General features: G+C 39.4%; 2 protein-coding genes across 7 annotated transcripts in view; one reads left to right on the top strand and one right to left on the bottom strand.

Moving 5' to 3' along the window:
* LOC307040641 (glutamate receptor-interacting protein 2-like) overlaps positions 1-19292 on the top strand; it is a 235991-nt gene that overhangs the window by 16129 nt on the left and 200570 nt on the right. For 2 of the 4 annotated variants that reach the window (XM_079683686.1, XM_079683685.1), the window contains exon 1: positions 2143-3439. The exons of the other annotated variants lie outside the window; for them this stretch is intronic. In XM_079683686.1, coding sequence (XP_079539812.1) covers positions 3385-3439 — 55 coding nt within the window. In that variant the 5' untranslated portion in view covers positions 2143-3384. Of the gene's footprint in view, positions 1-2142; positions 3440-19292 lie in introns of those variants that run through there. 4 annotated transcript variants of the gene reach the window in all.
* LOC307040642 (zinc finger BED domain-containing protein 5-like) overlaps positions 1-19292 on the bottom strand; it is a gene marked incomplete at its 5' end in the record, with an annotated part of 121238 nt that overhangs the window by 20348 nt on the left and 81598 nt on the right. The window lies entirely within an intron of this gene.

Here is a 19292-nt window from a genome sequence, read left to right as displayed (position 1 = left end):
CTAATGATATCAGGATTGTTTTTTTACTCCAAATATTAAGCAAAATATGTCAAATTATATAATGACAGTCACCGAGTCATCATTTTGAGAAAAAGGCCTTCAAAGTTTCCTCTTCTCTGGAATCCATCGATCTGATTGATTATTAGCGGAGCAAATAATCACAAGCTTCAAAGTTGTATTTATCATCTGAATTTGCCGAAACAAGTTCAATATTCTTAAAGCCAAGGCTTTGTTTATTTGAAATCAGATGAAAAGAAACGTTCCCGGACCCTGCCGTGTTATCTATGATTACTATATGCCTTACATTCCTAATTTCAGCGGGAGAGAGAGGGGGGCGGCGCTGTGGAACAGCAGGGTGCGAGTAAGAGGTGCTTGTCATCTTCCCTTTACAAGCTACAAAAATGTATTTATCGTGTTTTTTTTTCGAAATAAAGGTTTCATATTCTGAAAGCCAGGACTTTGTTTATTTAAAATCAAACAAAACATCCGAACCCCCGAAAAACAATTTTTTTATGCAAATCCACGTTTATTTTGAAATGAGCCGTTGCGATATCCGACTGATTTCGATAGAGCGGGTCACATATAAGCTTCTCGCTAGAAATCTAATCAAAAAGCATTTTAATGGCCAAACTATCCTACAATTTAGGATTTTCCAGAGAGGGTTATTTGTGAATATACGACCCTCCGGAGCGTTTGCAGTTAACGGGAGCATCAGCCCATATGCCGCAAATTGTTGTTTCTTACACGACCACTAGAGGTGCTAAACTTTAATACAGTGAGTGTTTTTCTGCACTACAATATTTAAAATGCAACTCGTGGAGCGGTAATGAAATAGAATGGAGTCTCTACAGCAGTGGTCACCAACCTTTTTAAGCCCAAGATCATCGACCTCGGCCTAGGTGAAAGGCGAGATCTACCTATTGCAGAATTGAGTGAAAAAGACGGCCCAGACAATGCTTCCAATTTGAGGCCTTTTATATAGGCTAATTGCATCTGATTTACTGTTACAATGAAGGCTCCATAATCAGCTCACGGCATATAGGCAGGGGTAAAGTGCTATTGGGGGGCGGACCTCACCTCACCTCCTCAAGGGGGGTCCGGGGGGATGCTCCCCCGGGAAGATTTTTTTTTAAATATTGAAGTTGAAAGCATCAATCTGGTGCACTTTGAGAGCAATATGAAGATATCTATGGATTCATCTCTCAGCACCCATATGAAACAGAACTGTAAACAGATTTTCTTTTTCTTTATGGATATTTTACAAATCACATTAAACTGTATTCTTGTTTTACTGCCATATAGTATTTCATACCTGTTTTTCATTTATTCTCTTATTGTTTGTATAACTATAATGATCATATGAAGGTGTGCCGCGTAAATAATCTTTTGAATAATTTGTGACACAACTGTTCTAAACACTCAAGAGTCCTTTAGCTCACCTGAGCCCCTCAGTCTGACAGGAGAGGACTCTCCTCCAGCTTGTTGTGGAAACAGCTCCTTATGTCCGTTAGTGCAGCTAGCTAACCAGATGCTAACATCACGGTCCCCGCTAGCACCGGTCCCTCTCTCTCCCTCACTCCCTCTCTCCCTCACTCCCTCTCTATCACACTAAATGCGCTATCGCCACACACACACAGAGCCGAGCTTGAATGACACAAGCACACGTGTATTTCCATGCAACTCTCTGATTGGTCTGGTGTGTTGCCTCTGTTGCGTTCACCGAACATGGGAAATTACAGACCTGCCGTCGTCTCTTGTGTCATGATGAGGTTCACGTAAAGCACGGTTAATGTATTACATTATTGAGGTGTCTCAAATATACGTCAATCAAGTGGCACCTGCTAACGCGGTGGTGGATGATAGGTTTACATCTAAAAACGTATTTTTCAAACATTATTATTTTAATTTTATTTTCTTTCTTTTGTTACTTTTTTTTTTAACGGTCCGCGATCTAACCGCACCGGTCGATCGCGATCGACTGGTTGGCGACTACTGCTCTACAGCATTGCCCTCCATGACGCAGTGCTCAATTTTGAGTAAGAATACAAATTGTGAGCCAGAAGGGATTATCATGACTGGCCTGAATGTGAATAGTATTTGTGTATGTGTCAATGTGTTGTGTGTGAGTGTGTGCCTAAAGGGTGTGTGTGTGTGTGTGTGTGTGTGTGTGTGTGTGTGTGTGTGTGTGTGTGTGTGTGTGTGTGTGTGTGTGTGTGTGTGTGTGTGTGTGTGTGTGTGTGTGTGTGTGTGTGTGTGTGTGTGTGTGTGTGTGTGTGTGTGTGTGTGTGTGTGTGTGTGTGTGTGTGTGTGTGTGTGTGTGTGTGTGTGTGTGTGTCTTGAAAAGGAAGACAAATGTTCTGTAGCTACTGAGGCCAATGATTTCATTCAGCTAACAGCACAGAGGACATTCTGAAGAAACAGAGAGCGTGTGTGTGTTTGTATGAGTGTGTGTTGTATGGGGGTTGGAGGTGGGTAAGTGAGAGTCATGATTATAAAGCACACAAAGAACGTGTAATTGCAATATGAATGTATTTTTTTTCACTATATCCATTGTGACTATAGCTCATAATAAGCTGCTGAACAATCAACCTATTTGGTCGTTTTTTGGAGGAGGACAGGCTGATTTAAAATAAACAGAGATGAATTTGCAAATTTCACTTTAACTGTCAGATTTTTTATTTTAATGAGGACATATTATGCCAATTTCCAAGTCCATAATCATGTACAATGCGTTGGAGCACTAGCCAATAGAAGCGTAAGTGTAACATAGTCATGTCACTATGTTACACTTACGCACAATAAAACCCATTTACATGCAGAAAAACCTATATAATAGACTAAAGCAGAATAGGACCACTTTGACATGTAGCCCTGAAGGAGCATGCTTTACTTCCCAATACTTGTGAAGGAATTTGGGACAAACAAACCCAGGGGCCGAGGAATGAGGCCAGGGAATAAAACAGGAATTCCATGGTAAAAGTCAACAGAGATAAACGGGCAAATGTCACTTTTAACCTAAAAACAAACACCTTCCTTCCCCTCTTTCTTTCCCACCGTCTATCATGTCTCTTTCTTTCAAACTCTTCACATCTCTCCTTTGTTTGCCTCCCCCTCCCTCTTACACACTTTCTCTCTCCTAATATACTCCTTCCCTCTCTCTCAATGTGTACCTCTCTCCCTCTCTCTCTCGGGGGTTGAGCGGTTGTAACGTAAGCGCCAGTCATCTCTGATCATCGCCACTGTGTTCCCTGAACGTTCAGCAGTCCACATCTCTCCCTGTGTCTCTTCCTCTCTCCTCTCTCCGTCTTCTTCTTCTTCTCTCTTAGAGTCTCTGGTCTCTCTTTTCCTCTCCTCTGTGGATGTGACTCTAATGAGGAAAATTTGATGTCTGCTGTCATGTTTTGCGGTCTGAAGAGGGACGTAGGGGCAAACAACGTTGGTGAGTGCAGAACCCATGAGGGAAATTCTTTCAGTGATTACATTTAAGTCATTTATTTGTTCAGTCATTGGTGTTGAGCTCCGGCAGTTGAGGTGATTCTGAACTACATTTCCCAGAAATCACATCATTCAAATATTACTTAAAGGTTCTGTGGCATCTTCTTGCGTGGATGTTCTGTAGCAGGTTTCTGTAAGTGGTGCTCTTTTCCTTGTTCAGCTTTTTTTGTCAATTTAGTTTTTTGCTTTTTGTTTCCGCTATTATTTTTCAAACCAACCTATATTGACTCTATATATTGTACAGTACAGAGATGGGGTCGTTACTAAAAAAAAGTAATATGTTACATATTACATATTAGTTTAAAAAAAAGTATAATATGAACTACTTCGTTACTCTCTACATAAAGTTGCTCGTTACTTTGCTCGTTACTTTACTCGCAGGGCCGGCCCGCCCCTCCCTACAGGCAGATCATGCAGACTGCGAAAGTTTCAAATGTTCTCTTTAGTTCAGTTTCCATTGTCGCATAAGACTGATCCAGATAGCTCCTGAATGTTTTCCTATCTGACCATGGCTGTCCTCTGTCTCCTGCTATCTGTATTTTGCGCAGTATATCTCTGAACGATGGTGATTTCACTTTGCAAATGGGCAACATTTCCTCTACTATGAAGGATGCTACAAGCCTGTCCCTCTCTGCTTTGGTTACCGGTCCTCCAAATTCTAATTTTTGCTGCTTCGGAGTCGGAGTCAGCGCACTCACAACATCCTCACTCTGGGTTTGGGAGTCCTTAGCTATTAGCTTCACCTTAGCATGTGTTCTTTTCAGGTGTTTGTTGAGGTTTGACGTGGTGTTTACAGCAGTGGATAACAGCTTCTGGCCTGGACACAGTTTGCACCTCACCGTCACATTCCTGTCTATTCTTTGGACGAACTCAAAATAAGGGGCATACCTCCGCTCCACCCCTCAAAAGTTATCGCTGACCCAGCCATGTAATGCAGCACTGCACGTTGAGATGTGGAAACGCAAGTCATGCAGATTACGTACATATAAACCTGTGGCGGAAACCCCTCTTGTCTGTCAGTGTGATTATGACTGATTTGATAAAAGTAACGAAGTAACGCGTGTCGGGGAAATGTTAGTAACTGTAGTGTGATTACTGAATTATACGCGTTACACTATTCCGTTACCGACAAATTTAATATTATTACAACTCTGGTACAGTACACATGGAACTGGTTATTTCTTGTAAAAGTATTGGATTTTGCTTCTGTTATATGTGTAGAAATAGTCTTAGGCCTACTGTGTATGCAAAGTAGAATAAAGCCTTATGCTTGTCAAAAGCGTATTAAATCATATTGATACTCTTACGTATGTTGTGATAGCAATGTTCTTCTTCATGCATCATGTTGTGTATGAGCACCAAAGTGAGAATTTCTTTTTTTTCAACATCTTTCTTTCCCTTGATTATGCTACCACCAGGAACATGTCAAGCAGCCCAATAGCAGCATTTTCTTGGTTACGTGTTTTACGACAATGACAAACACACACAGGTAGGACGCTTATCTTGCTTAGAAAGATTAAAAAAGAGTTTAATATGGAGGAAAATACAAATGTCTACGCAGGGAATTAATAGTTTTCATGTGTGTTGATCTGTTGGATCGTTGTAGATGATGGGACTTCACTTTGGTCCCTGTTGAACATTCAATCTTTAAGTGTCTCCAGTGGTATAACCAGCTGTTTCTGTTCCTACCAACAATACAGTATATTTTGCTGCTAATTCATTAGAAAGAAGAAGAACGCTTTGTTACACTTCACATTTGTTTAAATATGATTTGATAAGACTGAAGTTTACTTGAGTGAGCCATCATTTTTACCAAGGTCAGCATTAGCATAGTAGGCAACGCTCATTGCTTGTCAACAAATACAATGATTCTCACCCTTCCACCCACCCACCCATCCATCCATCCATCCATCCATCCATCCATCCATCCATCTTCTCCTGCTTATCCTAAGGTGGGTCATAGGGCTGCCATGGTAAAAGGCATTCCTAACGTTCCTTATCCTAACAACATTTTCCAGATCTTCCCGGTAGTCCCTCAGGCATTCCCAGGCCAGGCGAGATTCAAAATATTTCCATAGAGTGCTGTGTCTACCCCAGGTAAATCTCCATTGGAGGCATCCAGGAGGCATCCTGATTGAAAGCCTAAATTAAATGTCATCAGATGCCCAAACCACTGTCACCTCTTGTGACGGCAATGTCATTATTCTAGTCAGTCCCCAAATCTCATGGCCATAGGGTCAGAACATTACGGAAGAGGATTGAAGTCAGGATGCTAAGAAAAAAATCGTAATTCTGACCTCTCAGATCTAAAAAGAAAATTGGCCTGAACCCTCTTATGCATAACTTACAGATGTACTGTCAAAATGAAAACATGTTTGGTTGAAAATGTTATAGTGATTTTAAATAACTTTGTAGTAAGCTCATCCTGATTGGGGACTATCAAGCGTTCTAAATACCCTCATAGTCAAAATGTAAAACAAGCAAATATGAACCCAGCACTAAGCAGGTTTTATTATTTTCCTCTCTCAACTATACAAGCAGAGTTTGAGATATGCATCAGAGGTATTAATAAGGTGAGCGCAATCCTATTTCATGCACCAATGAGCACGGTGGGAGCTATATTCTCTTCTATGGCCTCAGAGACTAACTAAGCTGATAGCTGTTCAGGGGAATGAGCTCAGGAAGCCACTCTCATTTATTGTAGTTTTATGTAGATTCAGACTCTATAGAGGTCTCCCATTTCACTGGATGCTTTGTTAAAAAACACTGCTGCACTTTGGCTTCATCCTCAAGAGGGATTCATTGGAAAAGTCAAGCAAAAGAGCTTTGGAGAAAAGCAGGTCAAGATACATTTTAGAAGATTTATGTTTCAATTAAGTTCTATGTTACTGTTGGGCACATGCCTGTTCATTATAGCCTGCGTTGTTTATAGGATTGATGTAATGTTTTTATCACTTGAAGATATGAGCACATAAAAGCGGAGGAGAAATGGGGAACATTTGAATGATGAGGGGTTAATCGCCAACTTGGCTTTCCGCCAAATACACAAGTTGATTCACTTTAGCATTACTGAGCTTACCGCGCTGAGAATTTAATAGAGACTGTGGCGAGACGGTGAGGGTGTTGGATGTTATCATCAGCTGTGCACAGGGCTGCCAACATTTGAGTTCAGCTTGGAGTGAGATATTTTTTTGGGTGAACCGAAAAAACCAACATTCATGTGTGCAGTGTTACAAATGTATTGAACATGTACAAACTAGGGTTTTCCATTAATGTACCGGGCGCTACAGTGGAATACGCACACACAGTGTACCCGCGACTCAATGAAGGTTCGATAATCAGCTCACAGCATATAATGCCATATAGGTGTAAGCAGAGGTAAAGTGCTATTTTATAAGTGGGGGGGGGATTTTTTTTTTAAATATTGAAGTTAAATGCATCAAACTGGTGCACTTTGAGAGCAAAATGAATTTATGGATACATCTCTCAACATCCATATAAAACAAAACTGTGAACAGATTTTCTTTTTCTTTATGAATATTTTACAAATACCTCACCTTTTAAACTGTATTCTTGTTTTACTGTCATATAGTATTTCATGACTGTTTTTCATGAACTATTTAAACCCTCAGAGAGTCCCTTACCTCACTGAGCTGTAGTTATCTCTCTCAGTCTGACAGGAGAGAGCTCTCCCTCTCCTTGTTTTATAAACAGCTTCTAATATCCGTTAGCGCAGCTAGCTAACCAGATGCTAACAACAACAATGCAAATAGTGAGTTTGGTAGAAATATACTGTATAATAGTAAAGTTATTCAAGATAATGCCATATTTATTGAAGATTTTACATTATAAATATTCCCCAAAATTATTCAAAAGCATTTTCTTCTTTTATATTTATACATTTATTTTGGACGAAAACTTAGCGTGAGGAAAGGCATGAGTGGCGTGAGTGTGTGAGATATGGGTTAATTGCGTTACTCTCACGCTCAATGCGTGAGTGTTGGCAGCCCTGGCTGTGCATGACACGTGCAGTTTCTCTCTGCTGTTCTCTACAAAATGCATTTCGCTCAGCGTGTTGTAACCATAATCCTCCAGGAGGGCGTCTGCTCTGTGGCTAGGAGCGTGACGGTGATACAAGCAAACAGCAAAAGATGAGAACTCATATTCACACAAACTGTACATGCACCTTCTGATTAAATGTTGGAGCTGTACAGATGTAGCGATTCATTTCAGACAGTTTGAAACGCGAGGGCCGTGATTGGTACGTGATCTGCCCTCGCTCAAGGGAAAACCTCCAGCTTGACTTGAGACCGCCCCCGTGATAGATAAATGTAATTATCATGAAGCCAGCTGCAATGGATCATTGATCCACCAGGGGGTGCAGTGGGGTTCCACACTGGAGCTCATGTGAAATAAAGTGAGATACAGTATGCTGGATGTACAGCGGAACTTTGTTAAGATCCATATGTCACGGATATCATACTACTGTGCTAAATAAGAGACATGTAATAATTTACAAAACATCACCATGTTGTTATTTAACAAAATAATTTTGTTATTCGAAAAAAACGAACGGGAGGAAATGCAGCCCGGCTCTCGATTTTTAGTCCTAATTTAATCATCATCTTCACCACGATCATTTATGTTTATGTTCGCCGAATTGACATGAAATCACTGACAAATATGAATATACTGTATTCAACTTCATTAAAACGTTATTAACGTGCCTAAACTCAGTAATTCACCAAAAATATGTATATTTTAATGGAGTGTCGTCGGTCGATCAGGATCCCAAAGTGTAGCGGAGGGATCCTCATCTGGATGAAGGGTGTTATTTTCCCCATAAAGAAAGAGTCGCTGCAAATTATCCCGCTTATTACATGGCCACATTCTCAACAAAGTAACGACATGACTCCCAATATTAATTGAAATGCTTTTATGGATTTAGAAAATGTTTTTATTGATTTAAAAAATATTTGTATGTATTGGTTTAAATTCACATGCATCCGCTAAGAAAAATAGTCCGTTGTTACAGTTTTTTAAACAGTCCGAATGAAACGGCAGCTCTAAGCTGTGTATTTACACAACTAATGGCCCATCAACCACAGCTCTCTCCCCCCTCCCCCCCTGATCTTTCTTCTCCAGCAGCTAAATTAACAGTAGGTTACTCTGAGTGACCATAGACTGTATGTGACAAGCTTACAGTTAGTGACGTAACAACACCATAAAAGCTGGTGGGTTGAAAGCAATACGGGAGGTAAAAATAACTACAATAATTGTGACTTATTTATTGTGGCTTTTATGTTTTTAGGTATAAAATGTTATGTAATTCAGGCTTATAGTTCTCCCTTCTCTAAAAGCCTTCAACAATGACAATATTCATTGTAATTTAATAAATCCTTCCAACACACATTGTAAAAAATAGCCTACTGTAAGTTAAGAAATCATTTCAATATGTACATCTTCTGATGTAACAACAATAACATTATAAATAGTAACATAGCTGAACATGGTATTGCACATTTAGCTTCGAGTGTTACTGACCTGAGATGTTTTTATTACATGAATTAAGGTGACTGAGGCTTTGGGATGCAAACTCATCAGGTATGAAAAAGGTGACAAGGATCCGAGCCCCCGGCTCCCCCACCCCACGGAATGACAGAGGATTTTAGCAGTCAGAACAACTAAAGCAGCAGTGTTAATAATAACAGAAACGCCAAAGAGTCACATCTAATAGAAATATATAAAAGCATTTATTTCAAATTGTGGAGCAGTCAGTTTATAATTTTGGCAGCACTGTTGAGCATTTTGAAAATGTATTTTCATGCCTCTGTGCAAGGCTTAAGTCTTTTTATCTTTATAGCCACATGGTGTAAAGTAACTAAGTTCATAAACTCAACAAGTACTATACTTGGGCACAATTTTGAAGATACTTGTACTTTATTTAAGTATTTCAATGTTTTGCTACTTTGTTCTTCTACTCCACTACAGTTCAGAGGTACATGGTGTACTTTGACTCCACTACATGTATTTAATACCTTTAGTTACTTTACAGATGTGGATGAATGATGTGAAATATAATCAAGTGTTAAATCAGACTTTAGTTCCACCTGGTGTAAATCCACAAGCAGTATACAAAGTACAGTACAGTATACAAAGTCATTCAAACTAGCTGCACCTTTACCAGCTTTGAGAACACTTTCATGATCAATCATTATAAAACATATCATATATATTATTCTGAAATGGACCAATCTGCACAATGGCTACTTTTACTGTCGCTACTTTCACTATATTTTGATGAGAATACTTTTCTACTTTTACTTGAGGAACATTTTGAATGCAGGACTTTTACTGTAACAGAGTATTCCTACACTCTGGGACTATTACTTTTACTCAAGTACAAGATCTGAGTACTTCTACTTTAACTCAAGTACAAGACCTGAGTACTTCTACTTTTACTCTAGTACAAGATTTGTGTGCTTCTACTTTTACTCAAGTACAAGACCTGAGTGCTTCTACTTTTACTCAAGTACAAGATTTGAGTACTTCTACTTTTACTCTAGTACAAGATCTGTGTGCTTCTACTTTTACTCAAGTACAAGATTTGAGTACTTCTACTTTTACTCTAGTACAAGATCTGTGTGCTTCTACTTTTACTCAAGTACAAGATCTGAGTAATTCTACTTTTTCTCAAGTACAAGACCTGAGTACTTCTACTTTTACTCAAGTACAAGATCTGAGTAATTCTACTTTTACTCAAGTACAATATATATACTTATACCACCTCTGTTTATAGCCTATGAAAAAAACTATTAGAAATAGAAGGCTAAAGCTAACGTTAGCAGATAGTGACAATGTATGCTAGCTAGCTAGCTCAACGATTCCTTAAATAATAGTGCCACAGAAAAACTTTTCAGTTCACATCACGCTCTGCCGCTCCGACAGGGAGCTCTGCTCTGAACACCTGAACAGCCCGTTCTAACAGCTGTTCACCAGCGGTCCAGTCTGTGCCACAGTGACTCCGGACGCACAGTTAATATTAACGAACGCACCCCTAGGTAATGTAGCTACTGAAGCTAGACCATCATCTCGGAGCAGCAGAGCCTTATTATACATCCATGAGCAGAGCCGACAGGCAGGAAGACTCGAGCACACAGCTCGTACTTCATTATAATATATAAAAAAAGAACACCATGCGTGTCATGATGGCACATAATAGCTCACGGCCGCAGATTACTCCGGGTCCCAGCCCCCCCCATACCCCAAAAATATTTGTATTGCAGATCTACATGAATCACACAAACGACTTATTTTGGATTCAAAATGGCGAATTTCGCCGAAAGGTGACAAGTTTGCATCACTGAACATAGACAGAGCACAACTGAAACATAACATCTGAAACGATGTAACAACATAATACACTTTTCGGGGATGCTTGGGATGTGAGGAGTGAGGGACACGGCTTAGAACGGGCGTGTCGCCTGGCAGGACAGGAGAGTGTGTGCACCAGTCTGCCTTGATCTATGAATTCATGTCCGTGACACTCACTGCTGCCCACAGCTATTTTATAGACGGAAATTCCTTCACTTCATGAAAGTGTTTTAACCACACACACCTCTACACACACATGACGGGTGTTATTTTCCCCATAAGGAACAAGTCGCTGCAAATTATCCCGCTTATTACACGGCCAAATTCTCAACAAAGTAACGACATGACTCCCAATATTAATTGAAATGCTTTTATGGATTTAGAAAATGTCTTTTATTGATTTAAAAAATAGTTGTATGTATTGATTTAAAAAATAGTTGTATGTATTGATTTAAATTGACATGCATCCGCTAAGAAAAATAGTCCGTTGTTACAGTTTTTTAAACAGTCTGAATGAAACGGCAGCTCTCAGCTGTGTATTTACACAACTAATGGCCCATCAACGAAAGCTCTCTCCCCCCCTCCCCCCTTAATGTTTCTTCTCCAGCAGCTAAATTAACGGTAGGTTACTCTGAGTGACAAGCTTACAGTTAGACACAACACTGTCATTGCAAGTGACCCTCAGTTAGTTGACTTTTATGTTCAACTGCTAAATTCATTACTGATAAAAAAAGGCTTCTACTGTACCTAATTACCTTAACACTAGAACCGCCAGAGGTTTTTGTATAGGCCTACCTAAACCTGTCAAATCCCGCTAGTAGAATGCAATTTTTAACAACATAGGGTGCTACGTAACACACTTTCAGGAAAAGTCAGGGACTGGGAGACTTTAATATTTTATTGAAATAAAGTTACATTGCACACACAAAACACACATCACACAAATTGACCCGATTGGCGGTTCTAGTATTAAATAAACTCGCTAATTAATTAAACCAGTTCAATACGCATTATTCTTATTCTTATCATTCTTTATGAGCGCAGAAATAGTCTTAAAATCAGATCTGTTTTTTAAATGAAATCTGACGGCAGGCAGTTAGCTCTGATCACCTATGACAAATGCGCCACACCTAATCGCTGGCCATTCAGCGACAGAAACTGTTCGAAATGGGAGGGAGCTAGGAGGAGCTTGGCTCCCCCAAAGAGGGAGGGAGCCCCCCTGAAGGCTGACTTTGAGATAAATAGGGGGAGCCCAAAACAATCGTGCATATTTGTGTCACACAGATTAGAAATGTTGAGTTTCTGTAAATAACAGTTCTTGAAATAAATAATAGTTATTGTTCATTACAGTTTCTGAATATTTGTTTTATATTTGTGAATATGTCTGGGTGTTGCCATCTGTATGTGGCGGCGCTGCATTCTTACTTACGTTGCTATGATTATGGCGGTGATGCCGGCGCGGTATTTGAAATGTTCATATTGATATTTTTTTAACTCTGGCTGTGTAATAAAAAAATATGGCAAAACGAAAACAGCCAAGCGTCACAGCTTTTGGATTCACAAGCAAAGAAGCGAAGGAGTCTAAACATGACAACGTGAACGGAAAACAACTTTTAGTTGGCCGGCTGTAAGCGGCGTTAGGGTCGAGTTTGACAGCTCCACACCGAGGGAGAGGCCTGCCGATGCGGAGCCTGAAGAGGCTTCAACAACGGCCACATCCGCCGGCATAGTGAAACCGTCTGTATTAGTAGAAGAGTGTTTTTATAGCAATTGATCGCATCCGCGCTGCTGCGCCAGTCAACAGAGCGTGCGTGTGACATATTTAGTAGCAGGATGTGCTCTGAAAAATAGGGCTCCCCGAAAGCAAATGGGTAATTCGAAAACTGACAGAGCTCCCTCTATACAAATCAAACTGTAGACGGTGTGAAAGCACCTATTGTTTTAAATAATGGTCGGAATGTGACCTGTGAGCCTTCTGAATTACCGTGGGACAGCACATTCTAAACTAAAATGTTCAATCAATAAAGTAACATCTTATCTTATCTTAATAATATCTTCATATTAATAATAATAATAAATCATACAGTATGTGTCCGAAAGGGAGCAGGAGAAGGCAAACACAAAAATATACTGCATATTAAAGCAAACGATTGTAAAGGTTAAAGTATGAGCATAACAAATAAAGAAGTGTAATGTAAACATTTACATTATAATTATGATTATTTAATATATAAAGACTATATATTATTGAATTACAAGATTAGATATACTTTAGTTGATCTAAAATATTGATGTGTTCAAATGCTCTTCAAAACACAACTGAAAGTCCATGAAACTTGTCTTTCTGTATTTGTGAATGAAGCGCCATCTCCTGGTTAAAACCTGAAATTGAAAATCTGGCAACACCCTCTTGGAAAATAGTGGGAGGGCTTAACATTCCTCTATACTGGTCTTTGGCAGGCCGTAGGCAGGAAGCTGTAAGCTGGAGTCCGAAATTCAGTGCTACATCTGTAGGTGCACTTGAATGCGTCATATAAATATCTCTGTGTTTTTGTCATTTGCTTCTCAGTTTCTCCCTCCGTCATTTACATTTACACAAGGCCTTTAGATAACGCTCGATTTCAAGCGGCTTACAAGCAGTGCTCAGGTACGGCAGCTCACACGGGCCAAATCATGTGACATATTAATGAAGGGTCTTTGCTGAACCTTGTCAACAGAGTTCTCTGAGCATCATGTCTGATCTGTGGAATAGTGTTGGCAGAAATAAACTAAACTGTTATTTCAAAGGTGTTTTTGATGTTTCATTTTCCTGCCCTACACTTGCCAAGCTGTTTCCTCCTCATGCCTGCTTCTGTTCAGCTACGAGATTTCCTTGTTTTACGAGGTTTGCCTTCCTATTACGGAGGCTTTTGTGTCATATGTGTCAAACGATTTAAAAGTAGAACTCAGAACAGACATCATTTTCTTTTTTTATTCGGCAAACATGAGGTTGGTTGTATCGGTGTGCAGTCAGTATGTTCATGGTTTAGGTGGTCTTGGCTTTTTAGAGGTTAATAAAGCAAAAGCTTTCAGTTTTTGTCAATAGCAGAATTTGGACAGTACAAATCATGTATGTAATACTTGTGAGGGAGCATTCAGTTCCAGGATGAAAGGATTTAATTCTGGTTGAATGATGAGTGTGTATCTTACATACTTTTATGCATGAGAGTTTATTTCACGTTACAGATCTGTAGCCCAAGAAAAAACATAAATCGTTTCTTCGTTTTTTCGGACGTGAACAAAATAGACCTATTTTTAGTAAGCAAATGGGAAGGGTTGATGTGTTTATAGAGTGACACAGTTGTTTATAGGGTACAGATCGGAGTAGATGAATCAACAACACATGAAACAACAGTGGCTAGCTAAGGCCTTGTTAACAGTTTGTCATCTCAAAGGCGTTTACAGGCCCAAGTTAACAAAGAAAACAGGAGAGAGATTCTATAATAATAATAATAATAATAATGCATTTGATTTATATAGCGCTTTTCACGACTCAAAGACGCTTTACAATATGAGGGAGGGTAGACAAACAAGGACAAGCAAACAAGTAAGTATAGTAAAATAAATAAAAAGGCAGTCAAGAGGAAATTGATTGAGAGGAGGGGGGCTTATGGGTAGGCAGAGTTGAAAAGATGTGTTTTGAGGCGGGACTGAAAGACTGTGAGGGACTCAGAGTCACGGAGATCTTGGGGGAGGGAATTCCAGAGCCTAGGAGCTGCCACTGAGAAGGCTCTGTCCCCAAAGCTGCAGAGTGTGGATGTGGGAATGGATATCTATCTAGTGATTAAGGCTCAGGATTGTGTTTGGAATGGATGACTAGTACTTGTACAGGTTACTCCATTAAGCGTATGATGGAGAGAGGATAGCTGCATGTCATTTCTAACTTTGCTGTTTCCAGAAAATAGCCTTGCCTTGGTTACCTTTTGAATTGAATGTGCAGTAATGTTTTAGAGGATATTTTGCCCAATGATATCAAAAATAGTGTTTACGGAACTATAGTTATATATATTTTTTGTTAATACCAAAAGATCTCCTTGATCTTCACCATGCCATAGTTGCTATATGCAGCAATTGTAAGGTAGAAGTCAAAACGTTATCCTTAAAGTGTATTTTTTAATATGGGTAGTCTTAACCTCGCAATAAAGTGCGTCTTTAAAGTGTGTACGATTGGTTAACTACTTGCCGATAGTGTGTCAGTTGTTAAAGCCAAATGTTTTTATTTTCAGCTACAAGGTGGAGCCTCAACAGATGTGGGTTGAGATTCCTTCAACCCATAAATTAATCAAACACACCTCTCAATACATTTATATAAAAGGTTTTACCATCTCACAATAAAGAATCAACTTTTAACTTTGAATGGAATGAATAACTCATGCAGTGCATTAAAAATGTACAAAGGTTAAAACAAGTGGTTATGGGAAATGTAGTCTTACCGACCCAACATTATTTTGGAATGTTCCAGAAACAAAAACGTTTAGAGCTTTGAGAGAACAGAGGTAAAAAGACAAAAAAGAAAACCCATGTGCTCATTAGAGATAAAGCGGTGGTGATACCAATCTTCATCACCCCCCCCCCCTCCTCTCTGCCCTGAACCACCCCTTCCCACCAGATCCATACAGGCTGCAATTAACCACAACAGAGAAGCCATTAACCATCCTAATTACTGCTTGTTCCTTCCATAGCCGCTCTATATGTGTGGGCGAGAGTTGTGTGAGTGAATGTGTATGTTTGTGTGTGTATGTGTGTGTGTGTGTAAGGTACAAGTATTAGTTTTGCTCATAGTGTCCTTTGCTTTTTCAATGTATTTTTCACATACTGTGTGTGTTGTATTTGTTAATGGTGAGGGGGATACATGGTTAATGTGTTCTTTTTTCCTCTTGCGTGTGTGTGTGTGTGTGTGTGTGTGTGTGTGTGTGTGTGTGTGTGTGTGTGTGTGTGTGTGTGTGTGTGTGTGTGTGTGTGTGTGTGTGTGTGTGTGTGTGTGTGTGTGTGTGTGTGTGTGTGTGTGTGTGTGTGTGTGTGTGTGTGTGTGTGTGTGTGTGTGTGTGTGTGTGTGGCTATGTGTGCCAGCAGACAATAGCTAATTACACATCTTCACCGCCTTCAGCATCATAATGACTGCAATCAGATGCCTTGGCATTCAGAAACTCAGAGTGTGTGTGTGTGTGTGTGTGTGTGTGTGTGTGTGTGTGTGTGTGTGTGTGTGTGTGTGTGTGTGTGTGTGTGTGTGTGTGTGTGTGTGTGTGTGTGTGTGTGTGTGTGTGTGTGTGTGTGTCTGTTTTGCATTGGCTTTCTGTGCACGAGTACTGTGTGATCAACATGTCCTCATGCTTAAATTATGCTTAAATAGGTCATGTGTCTAATGACTCCATGAGTGTTTTCTCATCGGCCACTGTTAATGAACACATGAATTGTAAATGTGAAATGGTATCAATATCATACATGATGTCAGCAAGCAGGAAGACATTTGAAATGTGATGTATGGGAGTCAATAATAGGGCTAAACACCCTTTCTTGGTTTTGACATTGAATGGATTTAGCGTGTTTAGTGATCTGTCTTATTGTCACTAAATCAAATGTGAAGTATTTTTATTTAAAACTAAACTAACACTGTGTTAGTTTATTTCACATCTCTTAGTATAAAGGCTTAACAGCTTGGAATTGTAGTTTTTCGACATTGTACATTGAAGAAAGACATTTTGTATTGTCAGTTTTTCTCAAATGTTCTGCCTCCCCAGACAGAAGATTACTTCCAATTGAACAGTGGAGCTTTTGATCTAACACCAGTCTTGAGGGTTAGTCTGATCCCAACTCTCTATGAAATTCATGTGATCAGGCCCGTGCACAAAGGCCTGTTGCCCTGCAAATATAGAAGTGTCTTTTTCAAATGTAGTTATTTAATCAATAAAATGCGCAGACACAAAGCAAAAACAAAGCCTCTGTCTAATATGCCTTATCTAAGGAGAATGTGTCAACCTTTATAAATGTGTGCCTTAGTATTTTATGCTAGGTGAATTATATTAAACTTATCTGATGGCACATAGTAATAAAATGCCATACATTATCAGCCTCTTCTTAGTGCCTGTTATTACTGAAGCATTATCCCATAATACCTTAATTACAATTGTTGTATTTTAGTTCCTGTTTGAATAACAGGAATAAAAAGTAAGCCATGCAGAACTTTTTGTGAAAATAAAGATTGATGATATGCACAATTTGATACGTTTTCTGATGGAATAAGGTTGGTTTGGAACAGGAGGATTCTCACACCTGTAGTTCTGCTAATTCTCTGTATTGTCGCAGTAGATAAACAGGTGTTTGCTCCTTTATCTCTTCACCGTGTTGCATTGTGACGCCTACCTGCAGCTTCCCTGAATAGTTGGTTGATTATAATTGCGTGTCGGCTTGAATGCCTTATTTAACTAAATGAAACAGGGAGAGTGCATTACTTCTCTCAATTCAACTCCTTTCAATGGCATCTTCTGTTTCCTTTCATGTACGCAGATAAGACTGGCTGAGTGTTGCCGATTTTTTTTTCAGCCGCTTCACTTTTAAATGCAGACAATAGCAGCTGTCAGCTGCACGATACACACACACACACACACACACACACACACACACACACACACACACACACACACACACACACACACTCCTCTAGCTTCAGCTGTACCAGTACTTATTACGTCTGACAACAAAACGTCATACATAGTCAGCATTATTATGTTAATATCCTCTATTGTGTACAGAGCTAGTACCTTCTGGACATGTTGTTGCAGCCTGGCAAACTCATTGTTATTTGGAGATTTTCATTTAGTACTTTTTACTTAGTACTCTGTTTTCACAATATGAAGAAAGAGATAAAACTCACTTTCAATTCTCAGACAGTAGGGACAGAGTGTGCTGCTGTTGTTATAATAATGCATCAATATTTGTTGGAGTGAAACACTGAACATATGCATTTATTTTTAATCCATTTCTTCATCGTAATTTACTTCATTTTAAAAGCAAGATATCTCTCAAAATGTCTTCCGTTATATCTCAAATTCAAAGGCTTGATTGTCCTATGCAAATTGTATTAAGGGTACATTCGGCATTATACGTCTTAAGGCTTTTGTTCCTCCAACAATGCAACATACAATATATTTAAAGTGGCCCTATTATGCTTTTGGGGGTTTTCTTCTATTGGCTAGTACTCCAGCACATTGTATGTGATAAACTAAGGGGCGGGATATCTCTACAAATCACAACAGAGCCAGCCTGCTAACCAATCAGAGCAGACTGGGCTCTGACAGAGGGTGACAAATAAAGCACTTATTTTAACATTGGAACCATGTGACAGTAAAGACCATAAAGACAAATATGAACCTGAGAATGAGCATATTATGGCACCTTTCAGGACATAAAAAGAAAGTAGGGTCAGAGAAATGTATGCAATGACAATAGGTAAACTACATGATTGTAAGATAAGATAAAAACAGGATGTTATTTAAATGCCGCACAGGATAGTAAAATACTGTATATTGTAATAACGTGTAAATAGATACTGTAAAAACAAGTGAGTGTTCCATACGTTCTTTATATAACTAAGAGGTCGTGTTGTTGAATCCTTTTTACCCTATCGCAAGTAGAAAGGCACCCATAGTAAGCTACAGAATAGTTTGAACATTTGCTTAAGTGTGTGTGGGAGTAGTGGTGTATACATTGATTGATCCATCACAGCAGTAATGAATACATGAGGGGGAAGACTTTCTATGTTGAAGGTAAACCGATTGTTTTCTACCATAAGAGCTTTAATAACTCTACATGGTCTTAAAGGTAGGGCAGGTAAGAATGGAGAAACCAGCTCGAGTGCGCTAGAATTTGAAAGTACACAACCGGAAAAAATCTGCCCCTTCCTTCCCACTTCCTTACAGAGCCCCTCCTCTAACACACATGAACGCGAACATGACCAATGAGGGCACGAGATAAGTTTGTGCACAGATGGAAGGCTGACAGGCAGGTAGGTCATCCAGTTATTTTACCCGGGCCGGCTCAGATGATTGGTCATGCTTTTTACAGCGCCACGGCTTCCACAGATGACATTTTTGTATGTATTTATTGTCAAAGCATTTCATGTATTCATTGCTATCGGGATGTTAAGAGCATTCCATGGAATATACAGTTGCAAGAAAAAGTATGTGAACCCTTTGGAACTACCTGGATTTCTGCATAAATTGGTCATAAAATGTGTTCTGATCTTCATCTAAGTCACAACAATAGACAAACACAGTCTGCTTAAGCTAAAACCACACAAACAATTATATGTTTTTATGTTTTTATTGAACGCACCATGTAAACATTCACAGTGCAGGGTGGAAAAGTATGTGAACCCTTGGATTTAA

The sequence above is a fragment of the Notothenia rossii genome, assembly GCF_949606895.1.
Source record: "Notothenia rossii genome assembly, chromosome: 5".
NCBI classification, from domain to species: domain Eukaryota; kingdom Metazoa; phylum Chordata; class Actinopteri; order Perciformes; family Nototheniidae; genus Notothenia; species Notothenia rossii.
Note: the sequence above shows the minus strand (reverse complement) of the source record. Positions and strands in the feature narration are given on the sequence as shown.